The 11,787-nt window shown below is 29.6% G+C and overlaps 1 protein-coding gene across 1 annotated transcript; it reads left to right on the top strand.

Annotated features, from left to right (window-relative positions):
- Window positions 1–5,866: 5,866 nt before the first annotated feature.
- LOC101508571 (oxysterol-binding protein-related protein 1C-like) lies at window positions 5,867–11,543 on the top strand. Its single transcript, XM_004502952.4, has 10 exons — window positions 5,867–6,514; window positions 6,775–7,137; window positions 7,238–7,334; window positions 7,501–7,925; window positions 8,200–8,352; window positions 9,545–9,712; window positions 9,805–9,945; window positions 10,133–10,363; window positions 10,743–10,856; window positions 11,106–11,543. The coding sequence occupies exons 1-10, from the start codon at window positions 6,068–6,070 to the stop codon at window positions 11,286–11,288; spliced, it is 2,322 nt and encodes a 773-aa protein (XP_004503009.1). The 5' UTR covers window positions 5,867–6,067; the 3' UTR covers window positions 11,289–11,543.
- The last annotated feature ends 244 nt before the right edge of the window (window positions 11,544–11,787 follow it).

Here is an 11,787-nt window from a genome sequence, read left to right as displayed (position 1 = left end):
AATTGTTTACTTGATGAGAAAAAATAAAAGAAGAAAGAAGAAGAAGAAAATATAAGAGGGTAGTTTGCGTGTGAGTTCCGTTTGTTGTGAGAATATTAACAAATCAAAAATTAAAAAATATATATATAATTGAAAATGGTAAGAAAAATAATCTAAAGATGGCTGTTATGGTTTCCTTATTTGAAGAGAAGACACGGCACCGCCACGAGGGCTGTTCTGTTCTGTCCCAAAAGCTACTACCTAATAAACCTTCTTTTTCCAATCAATTAATTTTGCTTGGAATTGCTAACATCAACGTATGTTCCTCATTTCTTTGTAAAAAAATCAAACCTATGTTCTTTATTTTCTTCATGTGTCTTCCTTCTTGAGTGACACGTGTTGTGCTTTTTTAGAAGGAAAAAAAGAAGAAGAAAGACACTCATATATTCAATACATATGAGAGAAAAAGAAATATAGGGTATAATTAATTCACAAAATAGTAAGTACGGGACTTAATAATACAAGGCAATACAAAACAACTATCTAATTTTATATTTTCACAAATGATAAAAATTACTGTTTTGTTTAATTTTTTATTTTCATTTTGTCTAATTTTATGATTGGTTTTTGAATCAAACAAGATAAAAAAAAATTATTACATGTATTCCCTTGTTTTTTTAGTAAATCAACTGCACTCATAATCATAAAATATAATATAATAGTTTAGTGTTGTAATATGGATAGAAAGATAGAAAAAAAAATAATGCGTAGATTAAGGTGAGAATTAGGAATATCTATATAAACAAACAATTTAAAAAACTTTTCATATAAAATTTTAATATATTTTTGGTGATCTAGCTTGCCGTTTAGTCCCCAATAATAAATGTGTATTTTTTAAGTATGCGATTAAGTTGAGTGGCTAAAACGTTTTACGGTGTATTGGTGTGTCCTTAACAAGTAACGATAATGCAAAATTCGCCAAGTATATAGGTAGGTGATCTGTTAAAGGAAAAACTAGTAATATGAAAAAGAACAGCTTAAGAAAAGAGGGTGGGAGTGATCCATCCATGTGAAAAAGAGGGAAGGTTGGTGATTAGGACAACAGTCCAGCACCAGGTATCATTGTGCTTCGCTGGACTCGGATTCTTGTCTTTGTTGGTCCAGGTGCGTATCAGTGTGGATCCTTTGCAATAAATATATATATACCCCCATTCATAACATGTTTTGCTCTTCTTTCCATATATATTTTATCTATATATTTTTTTTTAATAATTTTAAAATCAGTTGAGATATAAGTAAATTTTGATTAATAATTATTTCAATTAGAATTTAAATTCAGATTCTTTCAAATGATTCGTCTATAATTAAAGTTTATATAGCTTTCACTAAAAAAGAAAATTTGTATGGACCCCTATAGATCTAATTAACACTTTGTGAAAGAGATATAGAGATAATAATGTGTTGGAACATATAGAGTATGTTAATGTGTAAATTTAAAAATTGTCGAAGTCTCACATTGAAAAATTATCATATTTTGAGTAGTTTTTAACACTATAAATCGGAGGTAGATGTGAGGAATAGAAAACACTAGAAATCTCACATTAAATAGAAAACATATGTGAGTTTGCTTTCATCACTATATAAAGAGTGTCAAACTATTGTGAAAAGTAGACAAAATTTGTATGTTTCGATATTTATGAGTGGTTTTGTATCGTTGTTCATTTAATTTTTGAACAGTTGTTATGCCGAAGTCCCTTCGTTTTTTAGAGCGGTTGTTATGTCGTAGTCCATTCGATTTTTAAAGCGGTTTTTATGCCGTAGTTTTGACGATTTTTGAATGGTCATAATACCACTATCCTTTTAGAGCAGTTTCTACGCCATAGTTTCGTCGATTTTTTTGTGGTTCTAATACCACTTTGAGCGATTTTTGTACCATAGTATTTTAGAGCGGTTTTTGTGTCGTAGTCTTTTATAACAATTTTTGTATTGTAGTCTTTTAGAGCAGTTTCTTGTGTTGTAGTCTTTTTGATTTATGAGTGGTCATAGTGACTTTAATCGTCATATTGAGAGTGACTTTAAGCGTCATAATGAGAGTGTAATTCTAAAACAGTTTCCTACGATGTAGTGGAATTCCGATACAATGAATCTGAATTGTTTTATCTTGGGGACTTCGTGGTTGATGGTTTTCCTTGCATAATTTGGACAGTGCTGCGAACGAAAGCGACATAGTCCGCGATTCAATCCAGTAATTTTTTCGAAGACATAAATTTTAATTTTTAAATAGTTTTCTAAACTAAAAAACAATACAATATAATAGAGATAATATGTCAATGATACGATAAGAAGAGAGACAAAGAGAAAATAAAATTTTAAATGGATGTTAGAGAAATAAATAGTATAGATATCAATTCTAAAAAATAGCATGCCACCTCGTAACAACACAGCCAAATTATGGCATTTGTGGATTAAGGAGAAAGTTTTGTTTGGTCACAGTGATTTAAGTACACCATTTAATCACACACGCATACTTGAAAAAATAGAAAGAAAAAAGAATTAAATAGTATATCATTTTTAAAAAATTAATAACATATTTTTTGGGTGTGTCAAAATGGTGTGCCCCATTGTAACTAATAAATATTTGTCAATTTTAAGTTCATTTTCAAACACAACCATCCAATATTTAATTCAATAACATACAAGAGCAAAGTGCTTACAAGTAAGATAAAATTATACAATCATTAGAATTGTTAATAAAACTCCAAAGTCTTATTAAAAAATCTTCTACTAAGTTCTTGATATTATACCCTTTATTAAAATAACTTTTTTAAAGCTCCGACCTATTATTTTATTATTTTTTGTGGACTTAAGTGAGGGGCTCATAGGTTCAATAATTTGTTAATTGATAATTTTTTAAAATAAAAATTTATGAAATTTATTTTTATCGAAAAACTTTTAAAAAAAAAATTTCTTAAAAATTTTTGATCAAAATCAAAAAATTATAAATATTTTTTTATCCAAAAATTTTGAGAAAAAAGTTAAATAAAAAATTGAGTTTTTTTTTTTTGAAAAATTGAGTTCATAGGCCCCACTAAACCCAAAAAAAATTAGGAGCTTTTTTTTTTAGGTCTTTTAAACTATGAAAAATATTTTTGCCCCTTCAACATGTATGTTGGAACTAATAATTAGTGGACTTGTGAAATTGATAGTTATATGGACCATAATACTCGTACATTCAAATATGTAGCATCATTAGCTGAATTTGTAATGAATCAAATTGATGTGTTAAATTTGTTGAGACAAAATCCCTAATTATTGTTTTAAAAATAAATATATAATTAATTAAATTGTTAATTATGATTTTGATCATATTATGTATCAACTTGTGTTTTTGAGTGATTTATTCAAAAATAGAAAATCAAGCATAGACTTGCATATTCATGCAAAAATCACATGGTCCTATTTCATGTCATATCATGACAAAAATTAACTTTTGTAAAGTCCAAGAGTTTTTGAAGAATCTTCTAAATGAATTATCAAAGAATGTTTAGAAGAACTATAAGCTAAGAATGTCAAAATAGCACATACGGTTGCTATGATTTAAAGAATAATTAAAAGACTCGTATTGAAGGCCCAAATGATTAAACATAGTACTTCAGATTTATGAGTTGTGAACAATGACACAAATACATTGTACTAGCATTGATCTACAAAATGTTATGCATGCTTTTGATCAAACATAGTACCAACTGACTTTTGACAGTTCATTCTCACACATGTTCATGTTTCCCTTCAGACTCAAAGCAATAACGTTTGGGTTTTGTCAAGAACGTTCTGGACAATAATATGAACATATATTTAAATTAGATCTGACATTTGGTTAATGTATTTAACGGTTATATTCAACTTTATATGAGTTTTTAAGTTTTTCTATTCATCTATAAAGGAAGATCAATCAGTAGACAAAGGCAATAGTTTTTCAAAGCAATCAATCTATACTTGATAATTCAAAGCTCAAGTTCAAAATCTCTTATTTTAAGCAAAACTTCACTTCTCTAATTATATTTGTGGATAATCTTACTGAGTTATTGTTGTTAATCAATCTTAAACAAGAGTTGAGAAGTATTTAGATCCCAAATACTTTTTATCATACACATCATTTTGTAACTCAAATATATCTCTTAAGTTAGATTGAGTGTGATGTAATTTTTTTTTCTAGTTTGAAATGTACTTGTAATAATCTTTTCTAGATTTAGATGTGGTTGTAGAAATTTCTTTCAAGATTGAAAGGTGAATGTTGTAACTTATCAAAAAGTGATCAAGAAAAATAATGCAAGACACAACGTTCTGGTGTTGAATACATTAGTGGAAAATCTCACACATTTCGAAAACTGGACATAATCCACCTTGGGTGAACCATAATATATTTTTGTGTGTTATTCTTATATATTCACTGTATTTAGCTTACAATCACTAATCACAATTCAACTGCTTATAAACTAAATTATTTGTTATTTAAACTAACACATCTAGAATACCATGGAGATTAACTTATTTCAATCAAGATTGTTATTGAGTTAATTGAAGTAAAGTGTAGGAATTATTTTTTTTTTTAAAAATCACAATTTAAACTTCCTTTTTTTATTGATATTGCTACTTCAAATTTGAACCAAATGAACACTTTAACAACATATAAAATAAAACAATGTTGCATAAAGACATAGAATAAAACAACATTGCAACCCATACAACAAAATCATGGTAAAACGCAAAATAAAAATTAAATCTATATAAATATAATTTATTTAGAATAAAAAGGGAGAAAAAATGGTGCAGAGAGGTGATCTTGAGTCAAAGAATAGCTCCGAACAAATACTCTATTAATTACACATCACTAAATATAATTTGATGATACCGTTTATTTGTTTGGAGACTTAGAGTAACTCTTGTACTCTTAATTTATAAATATATTTTTTTTATAAAAGAAGAAGTATGATTCTAACCTAACTATTGAATTTGGATTAGTCATAGTGAATTGAGTACCTCGATTGTTCATATTGAAGATAATCTACTATTTGCTTCATTAAGTGGTCCGTTAGATGTAAGACATCGACAATTTGACCTAACACAAGATATAATTTACGACTTTATCAAAGTGAATGTGTGTTTTGTTGAATAATAATATGGTGACACATATGAACTTCTAAATACGACATATCGAATATCTAATTATCATTTGATATAGACAAATATACAATTATTTGAAAGATCTTCCAACTCTGAGTTAACTATATGTGTTAGACTTTTATGATTAAAGTTTTGATTCCATGTTTATGAATTGTAATTACACTATATAATCAAGACGACGTTTGATGCAACATCTATTACAAATGAGACTTTGCTAGAAAATTATTATAAAGTTAAGAGGTTAATGTCAAAGTAGGGATTAGATGTTAAGAGAAATGATTGTTGTGTAAATGGTGTATGTTGTATTATGACATTGAGTTTGGCACAAACGATGGTTTCCTAATTGAATGTAAATTTTGTCAAGAAGTAAGATATTGTATAAAAAATATTATAACAAGTAAATAGTAGATAAATATAGTTTTATTTACTTATTATATCAAGATTGTAAAAAATGTTTTTAATAAAGAGATATGACATTGTGAAAATAGAAGACAATTAAGAGATATGGAACACTATGACAAACGGACTCTATATTTCTATAGGTGGGAGACCAAATTAGAAAGAGAAAGATAATATAGAGAGGCGAGTATAGTTTAATTTATTTATGAAAGTGTTGGGTGTATAAAATAAAAGCATTAAAAAATGATAAAAGAAGTAATGCATGTATACTGCAGACTATATAGAGTGTTTGAAGCATTCAAAATAGTAAAGCTAAAATAAGAAGATTGGTCGATCTTAATGAAATGAAATAGAGCGATTTTCACTACGAGCCACGCTTGCATGGTTTGGCCGCTAAGAACGCTCCCCCAGTCACAAAACACAAAACACAAACAGAGCAAATACTAGTTTATGCCAATTCTCATCACATCACATCACATCACATTACCCCATTCATATTCGCACCATGCAATCCTCTCGCACCGCTCTAAACGACGACGAACCGGCCGGTTCATCAACGAACCACATCACCCCCGTCTTGCGCTCTCTCTCAACCTGCAACCGACCCGGTCGAACCTCCTCATCAAACCGCGCGGTTCAACGATCCGCCTCTGCCAGGTTGGCTCGTCAAAATACCACACGTGAGGTCATGCTTAATGACCTCGTCGGTAACGGAATCTCCGGTATATTATATAAATGGGTTAATTACGGCAGAGGGTGGCGTCCTCGTTGGTTCAGCCTCCATGACGGTGTTCTCTCTTATTACAAAATTCACGGTCCTGATAAACTCATTCTTAATCGTGAACTTGAAACAAGATCCAAAGTTATTGGTGATGAATCCCTCCGCCGTATCGCTACCAACCGTCATTGTCCTTCCCGCCACCGCAAACCTGTCGGTGAAATCCACCTCATGGTGATCAAACGATTAATTATTATATCTATTGTTTTTCTTTTCTATTGAATGTCTCTGTAACACGGTTAACGTATACAAGTTAAATTCTCTAATTTCTATACTTATTTCAATTTTTTTAGTGAAAAGTCCCTATCTATTGAAATTCTAAAGAGAGTATAAACACTAATGTGTTTTGATTTTGTAATTATAAATGAGTTCTACAAATACTTTTCACTAACTATGGATATTAATGATTGGATTGAATTGCATGAATGGGGTAGGTGTGTTCGGTGCGTGAGAACAAATCAGATGAGAGGAGGTTTGGTATATGCACAGGAACAAAGAAGAGGATACATTTAAGAGCAGAGAGTAAAGAGGACAGAACAAAGTGGATGGATGCAATGAAAGCAGTTAAGGATATGTATCCACGATTACCCTCCACTACTGAAATCATGTCTCCCTCACTTTCAGTGATAACTTCCACTGACAAGTTGAGGCAGAGACTTTTACAAGAAGGTCTGAATGAGGTTGCTATTCGTGAATGTGAGGATATCATCAGAGCTGAACTATTTCAATTGCACACTTACATTGTAGCTCTCAAGCAGAAACAAGTGCTACTCGTGGACACACTTCGTAATTTAGAGGTCGTTAAGTTTTTATTCAATTTCATTCATGTTATATAGTTTGTTTATATTTTTGTAAGTTTAGTGATTGGTGTTAATTTGTTAAATTTGGTTGTTCTAGACAGAGAAGGTTGACTTGGAGAACACGCTTGTTGAAGACCAGAGACAGTCTAAGGATGAAGGGGATCCTTATCTATCAACACATGAAAAGTATAGTGGTATGTACATTCGTTTTACCCTTAATATCACAATAATATGCATTTTTGTTGTTTAACTAGTTCATCATTGTGTAGATGCTCACTTTACTTTTTCATTAATTACAATATGGTTGCTCGCCAATAAAAACTCTTATTCTAGAATATTTGAATTTTGAACACATGACAGATGGAAGTGGAAGTGAATATTCAGATGAGCATGATAGGAATGATAATTTTGAAGATGAGCACGATGCATTCTTTGATACATACGAAATTCTCTCAACAAGTTCAATGAGAAGTAATGGCTCATCTGATTATTTGAGATCCAACCATGATTCTGAATGTGAGGACACATCGTCCAGTCCAACAAGAAAATGTGATTCAAATTCACCAATTGGACTTAACTATCCTCATATCAATAGAAGAAAAAAATTGCCTGATCCAATTGAGAAAGAAACTGGAGTTAGTCTATGGTCAATGATAAAAGACAACATCGGAAAAGATCTTACAAAAGTTTGTCTTCCGGTTTATTTTAATGAGCCCATCTCCTCATTACAGAAATGTTTTGAAGATTTGGAGTACTCTCACCTCTTAGATCAAGCCAGTAAAGCGGTTAGTTTATATTATTTGTATAACATTAATTAACGTCAGTCTTAAATAGCAGCTATACTGGTGTTATAGTGTTTTAACATAACAGATTTTGAATTGTGATATATTATTTAGTACAAACCGTTATCAAATTACGGCTAAAACGAAATTATAAATAACGTTATTGCATAGTAAAATTTGAACAAATTGTTATTTCTCACTAATTTTTTTTAAACTATTTAATAGGCAGGGCAGCCTAATGTGTACACTCACATTTGTGGTATTTATTTATGGACAGGACAGTCTAATGAGGGTACTATATGTGGCTGCATTTGCAGTTTCAGGGTATGCTAATACTAGTGGTAGAAGTTGCAAACCATTTAATCCATTATTGGGTGAAACATATGAGGCAGATTATCCAGATAAAGGCATACGCTTTATCTCTGAGAAGGTATAACCTTATACTAACATGTTGATGAAAAATGCATTTGCACTTTTTTACAATCAAATTAGGCAACATCTATTCCTTGAAAAATAAAATGAGATGAGTCATCAATACTTTTGTCTGGTGTTCTAAGAGTATGTCACTAACTAACATTATGAAAATTAAGAATATTTTTTTCCTTACATGAATGGGCACTTTAATTTCCTCTATAAATTAGAGAATAGTTCCTAACCATTTTTTTCCTTTTCCTGTCTGAAGATTGAGGAAATGCTATTTACATTTGCATAACCCCGATTCATTTTATTTTTAATTAACTATGATAATAAGAAATAGAAATTGTTGATTATTATATAAGGTTAAATATGTTTTTCTAGTCTCTAATTAATAATATTTGTTCTTTGAATTTAGTCTCAATAAAAGAATTTATCCATTTTTGTCACCATCAATTTTAAAGAGGGCACTAAATTTTATTTAGGTGAAACCAAGGTTGGCTTTGAAAAATTGTGGGTTATCATCCAATAAAAATTAATTCATAAGTAAATGTATAAGTGGTACCTAAAAAATTTATATGTACTCCCCTTATAAATTTACTTAAGTGACATTTTTATTGAATGTTGAGTAAAAATGTTTAACATGGTAGTAATCATTTTAGAATAATAGACATGAGTGGTTGTAATGTGTTAACACTCTAAAATATTTTATACTGTTAATGTATGATGTTAAACTCTTTTATTTATTCTCTATAAATGAACTAAAAAACCTTATTTTTATTAAAAGTGATGACTAAAAATGTATAAACTTATTATTGAGACTAAACTTTAAAAAATCATAAATTTATAATAACTACAAACATATGTTTAAGCTTTGATTATAACTAAATTAGAAGGTAGAGTAGATACATCGTGGATCAATGTTTAAAAGTGAAACACTAGCCACGATCAATATTATTTTTTAGAAATATAAGTTAATAGTTTTCTCTATCTTTATATTTGAGACGACAACATTGATCAAACTATTGTCTCGTCCATAAAATAAAAGAGGAATGCTCTAAGAAGTATCATCGATCTTGTTAAAAATTTAAGTGATTTTTATAGATTAATCCATGATGGAATATAGAGTTCCCCTTCATTCATTATATATTTGGCATATTTCTTTGGTGGTTGAAGTGATCATACTTACACTATTCATCCTGATATAGGTCAGTCATCACCCTATGGTTGTAGCATGTCATTGTGAGGGTCGTGGGTGGAAATTTTGGGGTGATAGCATTTTAAAAAGTAAATTTTGGGGGCGTTCAATTCAGCTTGATCCTATTGGTTTATTGACTGTGGAATTTGATGATGGAGAAGTCTTCTATTGGAGCAAGGTATAGTTTTGCTTCATATATTCCAAGTATTTAAATTTCAACAATCTCCTCCAAAATTTTATATAATTAGCTAATATATATTCTATCATCAGGTAACAACATCCATTTACAACCTAATTTTAGGAAAACTCTACTGTGACCATTATGGTACAATGAAGGTAGAGGGGAATCGTGAGTATTCATGTAAGATCAAATTCAAGGAGCAATCAATCATTGATAAAAATCCTCATCAGGTACCCTTTTCTATATCTTATTAATAATATTACTTCATTGAAAAAAGGACATTAATATCTTTCTTTGATAGATATATAATTAAGGACATTAATAAGAATTATTTCATATGATTTATTCTATTATGTATAGTTCATAAACATACTACTAGTATGTAACTTGTGATCTGCAATTTAAGTTTTGTTGTAGGTTCACGGCATAGTGGTTGATAAGAACGGAAAAACAGTGGCTACTCTATTTGGGAAGTGGGATGAGAGCTTGCATTATGTAATTGGAGCACATTCTGGGAAAGGAAAAGGGTCCAATGCATCATTTAAATCACATATGTTATGGAAGCGAAACCAAATACCAGAGCAACAAACTAGATATAATCTTACAGAGTTTGCTATTACACTTAATGAAATTACAACTGGTCTTAAGGTAATTATTTGAATATTCAATCACTTTATTTTTTTTTTTTTTTTAGTCTAGTAGTTTAATGGTTTGACTCACACACTTTAAATAAACTCATACATTGAGTGACTTTAATATAGTATGTTTTTTTCAATAATAACATTTGTACACAATTTTTGTTATAAATGTGAGTATGAAAAGAGTGAACACATTACTCTACAAGATAATTTTTTTTAAATCATTTTTTTTATGTAAGTACATGTTCATTTATCTTCATTTAGTTTCGTTCAACTAATTAAATCACACCCAATAGTCATGCACATTTTTATGAAAGCTCTCCATATCAAAAAACATTTTCTATGAAAGCTTCGTATGTGTTTAGTACTAACATTTGAAGTACAAACAGGAGAAGTTACCACCAACAGATTCAAGGCTAAGGCCTGATCAAAGATGTTTAGAGAATGGGGAATATGAAATGGCCAATTCTGAGAAATTACGGTTGGAACAAAGACAACGGCAGGTAGACAGTTGTTCCATTTGAAAATTCATTAGATTATACTTTACCATTCTTTAAAAAAAAAAAAATATTGAATTATAATTTAGTCAATAAAAATTGTATTTAGTTTATAGACAATTAAATTATAATTTAGTCAAAGTTGACATATTTAACTAAATTACAATTCAATTATCTAAAGAGTGGTGGTATTAATGAAATGCATGATAGTGGTTAATATGTTCGTTAATAAAAGTGTCATACAAAAAATTTCAGGCACGAAATATGCAAGAGAAAGGTTGGAAACCGAGGTGGTTTGCAAAGGAAAAAGACAGTAATAGTTACCGTTATGTTGGTGGATATTGGGAGACTAGAGAAAAGGGGAATTGGAATTCTTGTCCTGACATTTTTGGCCAATTCTCAAGTGATGATAATCATGAATTCAACCCAACTTCATAAATTCTCAACTATTGATCGTATATTCATAATAACCATATTTATTATCGATACTTATTTGAGCATTTAAGAAAATGGTTTATTAAGGCCTGATGTGCATAGGTGCATGTAGAGAATGCAATGATTGTTCTTAACAGAGTACTTTTTCGCGTTATGAGATGTTTAGTTCTTAGTGGAGTTCCAGATGTAGTTGAATTTGTAATAACATATATATGTTCAAACAGATGATTATATAATTTTAAATTTTTGATAGATAAATATTGTGTTTTGTCAATTAGTCCTTCGTATATGTATTAAAATAATATAATATTTATGAGAAGCACTTATTTTTAAAATATTATAATTACTACAATGATTGATTAAATTCAAAGCAAGCCAAACTAAAATACATATATTTTCTTTCGATTTTTTTTATAATAAAAATGTAGGATGAGAGGATGAGTCATGAAAATTAGAAATAGGTCAAGTTAATCCATAGAAATTTACGGTTTAATTTACATCA

This window comes from Cicer arietinum, chromosome 5 (genome assembly GCF_000331145.2).
Source record: "Cicer arietinum cultivar CDC Frontier isolate Library 1 chromosome 5, Cicar.CDCFrontier_v2.0, whole genome shotgun sequence".
NCBI lineage: Eukaryota > Viridiplantae > Streptophyta > Magnoliopsida > Fabales > Fabaceae > Cicer > Cicer arietinum.
This window is presented reverse-complemented; position numbering and strand designations above follow the sequence as displayed.